The 14455-nt window shown below is 38.1% G+C and overlaps 1 protein-coding gene across 3 annotated transcripts; it reads left to right on the top strand.

Annotated features, from left to right (window-relative positions):
- Nucleotides 1-7: 7 nt before the first annotated feature.
- On the top strand, nucleotides 8-14087 carry NDUFB5 (NADH:ubiquinone oxidoreductase subunit B5). Of its 3 annotated transcripts, XM_084231505.1 has the most exons (6): nucleotides 8-221; nucleotides 6007-6095; nucleotides 8672-8738; nucleotides 9534-9595; nucleotides 10773-10879; nucleotides 13793-14087. In XM_084231505.1, exons 1-6 carry the CDS (start codon nucleotides 98-100, stop codon nucleotides 13911-13913), a joined length of 570 nt encoding a protein of 189 aa, XP_084087631.1. In that variant the 5' UTR covers nucleotides 8-97; the 3' UTR covers nucleotides 13914-14087. The 3 variants fall into 3 exon arrangements, with proteins under 3 accessions (XP_084087631.1, XP_084087633.1, XP_084087632.1); XM_084231507.1 differs by lacking the exon at nucleotides 10773-10879; XM_084231506.1 differs by lacking the exons at nucleotides 6007-6095; nucleotides 8672-8738.
- The last annotated feature ends 368 nt before the right edge of the window (nucleotides 14088-14455 follow it).

Below are 14455 nucleotides of genomic sequence, written 5' to 3'. Positions count from 1 at the left end.
CATCCAATATGGCCACCTTTAGCCTTCGCCTTTATTGGTAAATTGGCTTTCTCGGCTCCCGTTATTCTCCCCCCTTTCCGTATTGCCCGTAGTAGTCATGGCGGCCATGAGTTTGCTGCAGCGGGCTTCGGCCACTGCTGTGGCTGCACTGTCTGGCCGCCGACTCCGCACTCAACTTGGATTTGGGGGCTTCCTCACTCGTGGCTTTCCGAAGACTGTCGGTGAGTGCTGGCGCTGGGAGAAAGCGCGTGCAGGGAGAGCGGGATAGGAGATGGAGGACTTTCCCCCGGTGACCTTGGTGGGGTCTGGGAGAGACTGAATGTTTGGGGCCTGAGGAGAGATTGGAGCATGGGATCTGTAAGGAAATTGAGGGTTTTCTTAACCAGATCGATCGCGTTTAAATTATAATTAGCATTTGTGAGGCACTTTGCCTCTCAACTACCCAATTTGGTACTAATTTGCAGATGAAGGTGGGATTAGAAAGAGTAGAATTCCCAGGCACCAGGTTATTTGTACATTCCACTTGTCCTGGGTCTCTGGATCCACAGGTAAGAAGTCATGTTGCTGAGGAACCTTGAGAGGCTAAGCTGTCAGGCAGGTGGGGATACTCAGCGTTGCCCTAGTAGGTACAGTGCCTACATGTAGTTTTAAGGGGCCCAAGATTTTTTTTTTTTAGTTTATTTCATTTAAAGTCAGGAGAAGAAAAAGTCTGTAATGTTAATGAATAAATAATAATAAATCCAGACTGGATTGTATTCGTTTTATATCAACACAGTTATGAAGTGGAATTATTAACATTGTCTTAGAAAGAAAGGGGCTCATAAGGAAAAGTGCCTAATTCCTAAGAATGTCACAGTGCAGTTAGTGTTATAGGGCAACCCCGATATAAAATAAAACGGGTTACCGGGCTGTGGGTCCTCACCCGCGCGCTTAAAAGGGACTTATTAATACTCCACTACAGGCACACACAAAAGGTTAATAAAAGGTTTATTTACAAGGGAAAGGGAATTGGGGAAATGTACAACTCAGGGAGAAAATAGGGAAATAAAGTCTTTAATGCGTCCTACCAGATCCGACGACCTGGAAACCCAAAGGCACTCTCAGAGTTGGCCCAGCCTGCGAGCTGGCAGGGAGCCAAAATGGGGTATCCCCTCCGAAGCCCACGTGTCTGGCTTTATACCACACCTGGCTGCTTAACCCCACCCTCAGGTCCCAGCCACCTTCCCTTTGGTGGTGATGGGATTTGGAGTTCCCAGTGTCTTTTGGCTTTGGTCTGGAGTGGGGGGTGGAGTCTACAAAGCCTGTATGGAATTAGCTTTAGGACATCCTTTTCCCCCTAACAATTAAGGAAAAGTGCCTAATTCCTAAGAATGTCACAGTTTAGTTAGGAGAGGGATCTCTGGAATCTTTTGCAGGGGACTATGGGTTGAATTCTAAGGGTGTGCTTTATGTCAGTCTGTCTTTCAAGGACTCTGCAAAGTACAATGTTATCCCCATTTTACAGATGAGGAAACTGACTTAGTTGTAACCGAAATCCTACACTACTGTGCCAAATTTCATGACAAAAACAATGACAGCTAACATTTATTGAGCATTCGTGACATGCCAGGCACCATTCTGAATCTTTAAAGGTATTCATCTACTTGATCAAAGATATACTGTAAGCTGTTTGTCCTATGCAATGCAAATAAAAAGGAAGTGAAATTTAAAGCCAAAAAGATCACCTCCAACTTCAAAATATCTTTTTCTACTAATCTATCTTCTCCCAATTTAATCATGTCAGTTCACATAATGAGGTGGTATGGATAGAGACTTTCTGGAAAAATAATGGAAAGATCGCTGGTATTCAACAAATTCCCAGCTAGAATTTGAACTTGTTTTAAAACTACATGGATTAACATTCCTTGATAAAACATCTTTGTAAGCCATTTGTTATTATAAATACTCCCCTATTCAAATACTTCTTGGATGATACTTAATCATGCCTAGCTGAAGGTAAACTGAGGTAAAATTTCACCCTTAGTTCCTCTTTATACACTATTTCCCATTTTTAGATAGAAAGATCATTACAGGTAGTCTCTGCCCTTTTCAGTGGGAGAAGGAAAGTATTAATAGCTGTATTGGCTGTGTTTTAGCCAGTGTTTTACTGGCTTTCAAAGGTATTTTGCATGTGAATCACTGCAAATGAAAGATTTTCTTCTGTGTATTATTGTTTATGTAGGCTCTGGTAGGGTAGAGAGCCTCATCATATTTTGTTTCTTCTGGAGCCAGGCTACCTGCAATCAAATCCTGGCTCCAGAGTTTAGTAGTTTTGTAACCTTGGGTTATCACACCTTGTAGGCTAAGTGGATGCATGTACTTGCTCAGAACCTGCAATTCTTCATTTTTGTTTTTTTAAAAAGAGGATCCTTATATTCTGTGCTTATATTCTTGACTGGGAAATAAAATAAAACAAATCATTTTCCTATTGACAAGTATTTATAACCCAAAATGTATTTCTATATAATTTTGCATAGTTCTAGAATTCTCATTTTGAAATGAACTGGGCTCTTACCATAAGAACTACAGAAAAAAAATAATTTGGGGGCCTCCCTGGTGGCGCAAGGGGTTAAGTCTCAGCACTATGAAGCTATCTGCAGCCACTGTAGCTTGAACTCTATCTCCTGTGAAGGAGCTCACCCACATGGCGCAGCAGACCTCTACTGTCTTGCCCACTGTTCCCCTCAGCAGTGTATTTCAGTCATTCCTCCTGTTCTGCTCCCCACTCTGTCTCTGGTGAATCCTCTCACCCTCCTGCACCTCTGGCCTACACCCCAGCTCTTGTATGCATAAAAAATAAATCTTTTTTAAAAAGAATAAAAAATGGTAATTTTAATCTATTTCCTAAACTATTTGTGAAAAGTTGGAAAAATCTATAACACCAAAGCATTAGCCTTCTACAGGGCCCTGTGGCCACATCTTTCTTACTGTCATGCTGTCTTCATTCACCTTCACTGAAAAACCTTTGTCAAAATGAGCAGTTATGTGTATTTCCTCTTATGATAAAAAGCTGAGATAAGTATTAAAAATAGATATTATAAACAAAGTGGTGTGGAGTTTGAGGCTCAGGAATATCACAGTTGTCAAAACCTAAGTTATTGCATTTTTAAAAAATGGTTATTGAAGCCTTAATTCCATATAATGAGCAACAGTTGAGAAATTTCAGGCTTTAGAGAGTGGCGAAAGATACCTTTCTGGTGGTAGGAGGGCCTGAGTTTCAGAAATCTGATAGTAAGCAATGTTTGCCCTAATATTTTAAGTATAAGCAGATGTCTGCAATACATCAGTAGGAAATTACTGAAGCTCAGAATATTTAAAAAGACTTTAGTGCTATAAAATGTACTTTGAAACGATTTCTAATAAACATTTATTTAGCACATTTAATGACATTATTGTTATTTAATCATATGGTAATTATATGTAAAGAAAGCAACAATAGGGCCTTCCTGTGATGCAAGGGGTTAAGCACAGCACTGTGAAGCTTTTTGCAGCCTCTGCTGCACAAGTTTGATCCCCGGCCAGGGAGCTACCCACATGGTGCAGCAGACCTCTCCTGTCTCGCCCACTGCTCCCCTCAGCAGTGTATTTCAGTCATTCTGCCTGTTCTGTTCCCCACTCTGTACTCTATCACTGGTGAATCCTCTCACCCGCTGCATCTCAGGCCTGTATGTTCTTGTATTCAAGAACAGTTCTTGTATTCACAAATAAATAAAAATCTTTAAAAAAAAAAAAGCAACAGTACTCACTGCATTAATATTACTAGAATGCAGCGAGACCAAGCTTTCTTCCAGTCCTTTTTTTATTTGTTAACATTTTACGTATCTCTTAATAGTGCCAATCATAATCAGTGTTCCCCAGCCACATAGAGTTTAATCTATATCTCTTTATGGCTTTCTTTTTTGCATGGTGTGTGACTGTGCATGTGTGTATCTGTCTGTCTCTGTTGTCTGTCTGATTGAAAGGAAAAGCTAGGTGTATACTACCTAATGAGTAATTTACTTTTAGAGACTAAGGAATATTTAATTTACTCAAGAAATGTAAATTCAATTTTTATGGAGGAACTACCATGTGATAGACACCAAAGGGTACTGGAGATACAGTACTAATAAGACATTCTCTGACCTGATGGACTTTAACAAAATAATTAGGATTCGTAGTGCTTGCTCTTTGTTCTAAAGGAAATAGCCAAATGATATTAAGGAGAATACACGGGAAGCAACTTTGGATAGGATAGTCAGTGAAGATGACTTTGAGCAGGTAAGTTTGTTAGTAGCCTTGAAGGATGTGGTACAGAGGCAGCCATTCAAAGAAGCTGAGGAAAACTTTGAGGCAAAGGGAAAAGTGCAGATACCTGAAGGCAGCAAACTGTTCTGGGAATTGGAAGGAAACCATTGAATTTGATGAGTTGGAAAGCTTTTGCCCTTGCACTCTAAAAGAGGCCATATTTTCAGATTCTTTGAGGGAAAGTCCTTGAGGCTTACCTCCTACATTAATATGTTAATCTGTGTTGTACCCTGTTATTGATAATGAATAACTTGTTGGGAGGGTAGTCCAGTTTAATTTTTAATAGCAGTAAGTGGTAGAGTCTTCTTCCTTGTATTAAGCTGAACATTACTTCTTGACACATTGAAGCTCAGCACACAATAAGCCCTTTGTCATGGGACAGTCCTTCAGTTATTTATAGATACTTCTCTGGTCTCTGGCCAGATTCCTTCTTTTATACGCCAATCACCTCAGTGCTTACAGTTTCAATATGTCAGTTTTCAAGTTGTTTGCCAGCCTGGGGTCTGAGTTGGAACTTGCTCCAGATTGTCCTTCTGTTAGGGGGAAAGGGATGACCTAAAGCTAATTAATTCCATACAAGCTTGGTGGACTCCACCCCCAACTCCAGACCAAAGCCAAAAGACATGGGAACTCCAAATCCCATCACCACCAAAGGGAAGGTTGCTGGAACCTGAGGGTGGGGTTAAGCAGCCAGGTTTGGTATAAAACCAGACACTTGGGCTTTGGAGAGGGTCCCCCATTTTGGCTCTCCGCCAGCTCGCAGCACGCGGCCAGCTCTGAGAGTGCCTTTGGGTTTCCAGGTGGGCGGATTGGGTAGGACGCATTAAAGACTTTATTGCCCTATTTTCTCCCTGAGTTGTACATTTCCTTAATTCTCTTTCCCTTGTAAATAAACCTTTTATTGACCTTTTGTGTATGCCTGTAGTGGAGTATTAATAAGTCCCTTTTAAGCACGCGGGTGAGGACCCACAGCCAGACAACCCGTTTTATATCGGGGTTGCTCTGCAACACTTATAAAAGAGTACTCTGGGACAGACATACCTCTGTATGGAGATGTTAGGGGATGGGGATGAGGGCATCTCCTGTTTTGACCCTGTACTTCTAGTACATCAGCTTAAGATTGAATTTACCTTTGGCTTTTCAAGTAAACATATCACACCAACAACTCTTCTTTAGTTGGTGGACAAGTAAACTTTTGGGGGTCCAAGCAGGACTTTCCACTTACTATGTTTAATCTTTTTTAGATTCAGACTTTTATAATGTATATGAAGATTTTGGGGGGACCCCATTTCATTATCATTGTAGTAGTCGCTCTTGTGGCAGTAGCTTTGTGTCTTTGTCAGGAATGACATCTCCACCTCATCCAGCCTTTCATAGAACTCTTGAACCCAGCAGGTCTATCAAGAGAGCCCTTTAGCAGGTTGCTGCAGTGATTAATCCACACCTTAGATAAATTTTATCATTAAATAAAAATGTGGGGATCTGTAGGTGAGAACAGTACATCAATCTCTGTTTAAAGATACCCTGTCCTCCCAGTCTCTGGTACTCAAGGACTCATGTACTTTTTTTCTTAATTCATATTAAATATTTATGTGTTTGCATTTTCTTATAATGATTTTACCTCACAATATTACAGTGTACCCATATGAACCTGTATAAAACAGGGTAATTTAATACTTCCAGCTCCTGTTCGACACAGTGGAGACCATGGGAAGAGACTGTTTATCATCAAACCTTCTGGATACTATGACAAGCGGTTTTTGCACTTAATGGTGAGTTAAACATTTTGAGCTAAACATTTTTTTGCTTGCTTAGAAAATGTCTTATTTACAAAAGATTTTATTTTGTAGATTCATACTTCTTTTTTCAAAAGATAGACTGAGATTGTATACTAAGCGTCACCAGATAAGGTAGTGGGCTTGGGACCTGTCAGCCTGGCCATTGCTCCATTCACTGGAAATCAGAGGATAGACTGAGGAGCCCTGCAGGAAAGGGCTCTTTGAGAATTCTACCGCTGAACCATGACTCTGCACCAACTAAAGGGGCTCTTTGAGATCCTCTGGTCAAGATTGAGAAGAGGACTCTACAGACAATTGTGAGGGCAGGCAAGGAGTCAGCCTTTACTGATTAGCAAAAACAACAAGGAAGGAGAACTCTGGGGAGACCTTTCTGGGTATGAAAAAGATTCCCTGAGGTGCTGGGGCTAGGATTCTATGCAGATCTGGGGTTTGAGAACAAAAGATTTAAACTTTATTGGCTGAGAAAGCAGGGAGAATTGACTTGGCTAACATCCATTTCTTGTTGCTAATTGTGGGCACCAATCAGCTGCAGCTCAATGCATGCAGGACTCCTGACTGTCTCCAGGGTGAACATTTCATGGAGGCTGTATGTCTGCAGCTCCAGTTTGAACTGGTCTGGTCTGAAGGTCTATGACTCTTTTCTTCTGTGTCTGTAACTTCCCTTTTTTCACAGCAGTCAAGTTGATAAGGTGTGGAGAGATAACTTAGGAATGCCCAGACTGGGGGGAAATTAGTATTAGAAAACAGCAGGCCAGGAACTTTATGGCAGCAGGTGTCTGGGTCTAGAATCATCAGGTTTTTAACCTGTTGTTTACCAGCCCATGGGAACAGCAGACTTTTGTCCTTGAGTCCTTGTCTGTCTTTGTCCTGAGACCCTTTCTGTCTCAGTAAGGTCTGACTTGTTACTGAAAATCATTCTAAAATAGTGAACCTTTCATTCCTCAGAAAAAGGATTTATGCTAAGTGAAAGTAAAAATTAAGCCGTTCTTTCTTCTCAAGATTATTATTCTGAAATATAAAATATTATTATTTTGAAATATAATCTGTGTTTCCTGCTTGAAGATTAAAAAAAGATCCACAAACTACAAAACTTTGAAAACAGATTCATTGGGAATAATTATTTGTATTACTAAGATACTCTTTAAATTACCAAAAAGCTTAGGAAATGACTATTCTAAATGAGGAATTTCATTATTTGGGAACATGTTATTTCTGTGTTATTCAGCAACATTGTTTTCAGAGGGTAAAACTACTATGCTGTGTGGATTTATGTGTCTCAAGACTCTGTAAAGAAAAGTGGAGACTTGGAAAATGGAAGATTGCTTGGACACTGCTGCTGGTCCTCAAACCCACCATTTGAGCATTTGCTGTCCTCTAGGCTTTCTTTTACTCTCACTGAGCTTCTTGTCTCTCTCCATTATCTTGGTTAAGAGTCTGCTTTTCTTGGTCCTGTGCAAGTCAAACTCTAGACAGTGGTTGAAACCATCTTATTGTTTTTACACTTCTTTGTACAAAATTTTCAGACTTCATTACATTGCTTTCACCAAAAAAGTGGGAAAAAAAACTCTTAATAAATATAGATTGTATTATACTTGTATAATTAATCCTTACTTTTTTCTTTCATTTTTGGTATTAAATACAGAGATCTAAAAGTTAGAGCAAAAGACAATCACAGAAATAAATAATACTGCATTTCCAATTTGGCAAATTTATTTTCTAAGAAATATAAGGAAATCACATAATTATGACAGTTTGAGGGTAAGAAAAGAGAGTCAGGAGAGGCTTGTGTCAAAACTTATTCTCTTGTGGGCATATAACATACATACCAGGTTTCTTCTAAGGAAGGTTCATTTATACTCTTTCAGTTATAAGCCATACCTGGCTGCTCTTTTTTTCCTAATGGATTCACTTTAAAAAAATTGATTTATGTATACTGTATAATAATCATAATATTGATGTATAATAAATAGTGATTATATTCCAGGTGCATTTATAAGTACCCAACATATTTAATATTTATAACAACCCCATTGTGGTTTCTAAATAACGTCCCCCCAACAGTGTCCACATCCTGATCCCAGAAATCTGTGAATCTCGTATTTCAAAAGATAAAAGAAATTTTGCAGATGTGATTAAGGATTTTGAGATGGGGGTGATTTTCCTCGATTATCTAAATGGGACCAATGTAACCATGCAAGTCCTTATAAGAGTGGGGCAGGAGGGCAAGGTAAAGAGCAGATGTGCGCTGCTAACTTTGAAGATGGAGGAAGGGGCTTCGAGTCAGGAAATGTAGCCAGTCTCTAGAATGTGGAAAAGGGGAGGAAACAGATTGTCCTTGTAGGCATCTAAAAGGAATTTAGTACTGTGCACTAATTTTAGACTCTGACCTTCAGAACTGTAAGATAATAAGTATGTGTTGGTTTAAGCCACTAGATTCGTGGTAATCTGTTATAGCAGCCATAGAAAAGTAATAAATATATATATATATCATATTAGATATTACTATTGTTCCCATTCACAAAGGAAAACTTTTTTTTTTATCTGAACAGAAATTCTACATTTTGTTGACTGGGATTCCAGTAGCAATTGGAATAACTCTGGTGAATGTATTCATTGGTAAGTCCTTCCCACCCCACCCCACCCTAACCAAATTTGTAAATTTTAAAAACCTATGTACATTAATTTTAAAAAATGGATTATAATGAAAAGCTCTTTAAATAATAAGATAAACATAAGCATGGGATTTTACTTTTAAATAACCAAATCTTAAACTGAAATAGTATAAATATTTTTTAAACATGTCTGTTTTCCCTCCAAAAACTTAGTCACTGATTCCCTACAGATCACATTAAAAAAAACTTCAGAAAGCCTGTCTTCTCATTTCCAGTTTCAAAACCAGCTTTGACCAGTCAGATTAAGGCAAATAGAGATGGGGGTAGAAGGTAGGCTGAGAGAGAAAAGAATTTTTTATCCACCCTGGAACATACAGAATTATTATTTAACAGAGAATGGAGTTGTGAATGATAGTAAATATTACATTTACGTGAGAAATTCTGCTCAAAGTACTTCTAATATCTTGAATCCTAAAATGTTTCATCTAGTAGATTTAGCAGGTTTAGGGAAAATCAGAAGGAGTAATAACGTCTTTTATTGTATCTTGTTACACAATGTATAAAAACAAAATGGGAAACTCCCATATAATGCTATAACAATTCCTTACACAGAAAAACATTAGAAAGACTGATGAATGAATTTTCAACCAGATTGAAGTCACTCTAATGTATTAGAGATTTTCACTGATACAAATAAAAGATTTTTAAAACCATGGGAAGTTGATTTTTTCACTTAAATAGTAATTAGTATTATCAACTCCTGATACTAAGGTTGTACATCACTATTTTTTCTTATTAGGTGAAGCTGAGTTAGCAGAAATTCCAGAAGGCTATATCCCAGAACACTGGGAATATTTCAAGGTTGGTGTATAAGTCATTGAAAGTTACTTTCTGTCAGATGTCACATCAATGCCCTGGTTAATGTCTTCATTCAGCAATTATGATAGTTTTATAATCAATTTTTGATACCAAGTAGATGATGTATATTTTGTCCACTTTTTAATAAATATCTCTCTGGGTAATTTTCTGCAGGTTTTATTTTAAGCTTTTTTGTTTTTTAAAGAATGATTCTGTGTGTGTTCTCTAACTAAGCGGAATAACAATCAGAATTTATTCAAAGTTCAATGCCATAGAAAATATTTTATCAATATTAATGCCAGTAATACTGATACTAACAGAATTCTTAGTTATATCTGATTTTATCACTAGTTTTCATCCGAATCTATTGGTGTATGGGATGATTCTACTTTTGTTTCTTGACCAGGAATCACTTGATCCTTAAAAGTCTTGTGAGAAGACGTGGCAAGGAACAAAGTCAACTGTCTTCAATGTTAAATCTTAAGAAAAATTATACATTTAGTTTTTCTGTGCATCTTGTGGAAAAACTTCCTTTTTGGGTTCACCAAACCCTGGGTTTTTCTCCTAAATCTGTCGCTGAAGATACTGTAGTGTAACTGGAGAGAGCACAGATTTTGGTGTCATACAAACCTGATTTGAGTCTAGATGCTGCCACTTTGTAACTCTCTAACTTTGTGCATTCTTTTTTTTTTTTTTTTTTTAATTAATTTATTTATACAAGCACTGGGTACAGTCAGAGGCATGGGAGGGTGAGAGAATTCACCAGAGCCAGAGCGGAGAATAGAACAGGCAGAGTGACGAAGTACACTGCTGAGGGGAACAGTGGGCGGCAGGAGAGATCTGTCGTGCCATGTGGGACCCTCGCCCAGCGGCCGGGGATCGAACTGGTGCTATGGGCAGCTTCTCAGCCCAGCGCTCAACCGCTACGCCACTGGGGAGGTCCACTTTGTGTATTCTTGATCTATCAAATGGGGGTAGACATATTATCCGCCTAATGGGTTAAAATTATTTAAATATATAAATTATTTTAAATAATATTAAAATTATTTTTTAAAATATAGAAAACATTTGGCACATTTTAATTTACTGGTTTGACATAGTCACTTTCAGGAATAATAAACTGGAAAAGCAAAGTACTATTCAGAAACTGACTAATTTTAAATAAATTTTCTCTTAACAGCATCCTATATCAAGATGGATTGCCCGTACTTTCTATGATGGTCCTGAAAAGAACTATGAAAAAACAATGGCTATCCTTCAAATTGAAGCTGAAAAGGCTGAATTACGGTAAAAGACGGGAGGGAGGGTTTGGAGGGCAGAATAGAAAATCCTTTCCAATGGCTACAAATTCCAACACTTTAGGATGCTCTACAAAAAGGATGAAAATGGGAAGAGAATTGACCTTTTTAGAGTAGAGATTATAAATTGGAGACTAGGACACTATTAGGAGATAGTATCTGTCAGATTGAAAAGAATTCTTTCTTAAAATATCCCACTCTTGGGCCTCCCTGGTGGTGCAAGGGGTTAAGCACTGCACTATGAAGCAATCCACAGTCTCTGCAGCATGAGTTCGATCCCCGGCCAGCCAGGGAGCAACCCACATGGCGCAGCAGACCTCTACTGTCTCACCCGCTGCTCCCCTCAGCAGTGTACTTCAGTCTGTCTGCCTGGCCTGTTCCCTACTCTGTCTCTGGTGAATCCTCTCACCTCCTGCTTCTCTGGCCTGTACCCCAGCTCTTGTATGCATAAATAAATAAATCTTTTAAAAAAAATCCCACTCTTTCCTCTCTCCTTTCCTCCAGTTTCCTTTTCTCCTGCACCCAGTTTTTTCCTTTGAGGTGGCCATCATTTGATAATTTCTTACATATATTCCTAGAAAAAATTTTATCAAAAGATATATTTATATATCTTTTAAAAATATGGTAACACAAATGAAATCCTCATAAATACTGCTCTGTGTCTTGTCTCTTTTTCACTTAAATTTATCTTGGTGCTCCTTCTATAACTATATAACCACATTTTTCTTCATGGCCGCATCATCGATATCATTGGGTGGATGAGCCTTCATTTTCTTAACGTCCTGTATTGTTCTTTCCCCATTCCTTTGATATGCTATATAATGCTCTGGTGAATATCCTCTTATCCATGCGTGTGTGTAGGTGTTTATATTATAGCAGTGACACTGAGAAGCCAAATGTTATGTTTTAAGTTCTGATTCAGTAGTACCAAACTCTTCTCCAAAAAAAATGTCAGTTGTCTTTTTTGACACCAGTGTAACTTTTTCTTCACACCTTTTCCAGTAATGGAATTTATCAAACCTAAATATTTTTTTTAATTTTTAATTCTTTCTTTATTTGGGTGGAAGAGCTGGGGTGTAGGCCAGAAATGTAGGGAGATGAGAGGATTCACTAGAGGCAGAGCAGAACAGGAGGATTTACTGAAATATACTGCTAAGGAGAGCAGCAGGCGAGACAGGAGAGGTCTGCTGCACCATGTGGGTCAGCTCCCTGGCCAGGGATCAAACTTAAGCCATTGTGGTGATAACGCTGAGACTTAATCCCAAGGCAACCAGGGAGGACCTTTTAACCTAAATATTTTTTCTGTTAAGATTGTTGATAATGTTATGAAAAAACCTCATCATTTCAGTTTTTTTGTTTGTTTGCTTATTTTTGAATATCTACTGGTCGTTTATTTTTCTACAAATTGCCTGTTTTTCTAATTCAAGAACCCTCTTTAGTTTTTGTTGCAGATATGCTTCTCAGCTTGTAGCTTATATTTTAACAGGGTAGAATCTTTTATAACAAATATTTTTATGTTTCAAACAAAACTGTAGCAGTAGCCTAATGATGTTTTTGAACACTAACTATGGGCCAGTGGTTTAATTGCTTGTATTTGTTGTTTATTGTCAGGTTTGTCAGTCTTTCTCTTTCTGGAATTTTAAGTCATGCTTAGGCATCTCATAAATGTGTGTGTGTGTGTGTATAAATAAGTAAATATATAAGTCCAAAATTAGCTTTTTAAATATTCACTCATGTTTCATTTTGCTGCTTTTAAATTTGACCCTATCTGAAATATATCATGGTGTTTGAAATAGGTTTACATATAATCAGATATAGCCATTAAATTCAGTACAATTACTCATTAAATTTGAAAACAGTATATAGCTGTATAAACTGCCATAATCAAGGTCGTTTCAATTGCCCTTGAACCTCTTTCCTGTCCTTGTGTCTCTTGACCCTAGGCTACCATTGATCTGCTTTCAGTTTGTTTGTTTTTTTAAACTTTGTTGCTTATAAGAACTGCTATGATACTGAAGATATTGGAATATAATTAAATTATTAAGAGACTGCATAACTTGCTTGTTTTCTGCATATATATCAATAGTTATATATAGTTACCATATAGAACTTTTATTAAGTATTTAAGAGCATGGAATAGCAATGTTGTTCGTGAAAGAAGGAAATTGATCTCTATTCTCTACAGAGAGATTATGCAGTTTGTTAGCAAGGATATGGACAAGAAAATAGATCTTAGAGTTGGAGAATATTTTTCTTAATCCTAGTTTTTCTTTATAAATATTGATCATTTGATGTTAATTAGGCTGGTGAATTACATGTCTTAGTCTGTCCTGTTGGTGATGGGCAGCCTCTATAGACAGGATGGGAGTTCCTGCAAGAAGGCTTGTTCATTTTTAATTCCTAGCACTTGTCACAGTATATGTGGCCTCAGTAGTAGGCATTCTGTCACTGATTCTCCTAACACCTAAAAGGCAGAAAAGACAAGGAAATACTTCTCTTTAGAGGTGTCAGATTTATGCATATACATGTATCTGTATATGCATAAAAGCAAAAGACTCTGTGGTTATTCTTTTTTTTTTTTTAAGATTTATTTATTTATGCATATAAGAGCTAGGGTACAGGTGAGAGGATTTACCAGAGACAGAGCAGAACAGGCAGAACGACTGAAATACACTGCTGAGGGGAGCAGTGGTCCAGAACGGAGAGGTCTTTTACGCCGTGTGGGTATCTCCCTGGTGGGGGATTGAACTCATGCTGCAGTGGTTGTGGATAGCTTCATAGGTTGTGTCTTAACACCTTGCGCCACCAAGGAGGCCCTCTGTTAGTTACTTTATAGAACTAATTCCTTAAATTTATAAGTGGAAGTGCTAGAATCATATTGTTGCTCTTCCTTTTGTTACAGGTTAAAGGAGCTGGAAGTACGAAGATTGATGCGCTCGAGAGGCGATGGTCCCTGGTTTCAATATCCAACCATTGATAAAGCACTTATTGATCATTCTTCAAAAGCATCTCCTGACAACTGATCTTTTATTTCTCCATATGCAAAGTGTATTCTCTTTAAAGGAAAAATAAACTGATAATTCTGTATTTTTACTTTGTGTGATGAATAAAAGATCCCCTTGCATTGCTCTATTTCTCAATATTGGCCCAGAATAAGGCTTTTATGAATGTGTGATTTCAGTCTTTTTTCAACTTCATTGAGGTATAGATGACAAAGTTATAAGATATTTAATGTGTATATCATGGTGATCTGATACATGTATCCATTGTGAAGAGCAAATTAAGGATTTTAATTTGGGGGTTTGCACTTACTCTTTTAAGAAAGTTTAAAATAGAGTTTAAAAAAACCTCAGTGAAGTATGCATATGTGAACTTCTAAAGATAACTTTGAAAAGTTAATGACAGATGAAAATAAAGAAGTCTAATTTTGTTAAGTATCAGGAAGAGTAACAGTTTATACAAATGTCTATGGTGTAGGGCCTCCCCTGTGGCGCAGCGGTTGAGCGCTGGGCTGCGAAGCTGCCCGCAGCCTCTGCAGCGCCGGTTCGATTCCCGGCTGCTCCCC

This window comes from Talpa europaea (genome assembly GCF_964194135.1).
Source record: "Talpa europaea genome assembly, chromosome: 4".
NCBI classification, from domain to species: Eukaryota; Metazoa; Chordata; class Mammalia; order Eulipotyphla; family Talpidae; genus Talpa; species Talpa europaea.
Note: the sequence above shows the minus strand (reverse complement) of the source record. Positions and strands in the feature narration are given on the sequence as shown.

What these genes read in the sequence shown, in the direction of transcription:
- NDUFB5 (XM_084231505.1), top strand. Translation starts at nt 98, where the DNA reads ATGGCGGCCATGAGTTTGCTGCAGCGGGCTTCGGCCACTGCTGTGGCT. An exon ending in AGCGGTTTTTGCACTTAATG is followed by an intron (nt 6,096 to 8,671) that starts GTGAGTTAAACA and finishes TTATCTGAACAG; the next exon opens with AAATTCTACATTTTGTTGAC. An exon ending in AACACTGGGAATATTTCAAG is followed by an intron (nt 9,596 to 10,772) that starts GTTGGTGTATAA and finishes TTCTCTTAACAG; the next exon opens with CATCCTATATCAAGATGGAT.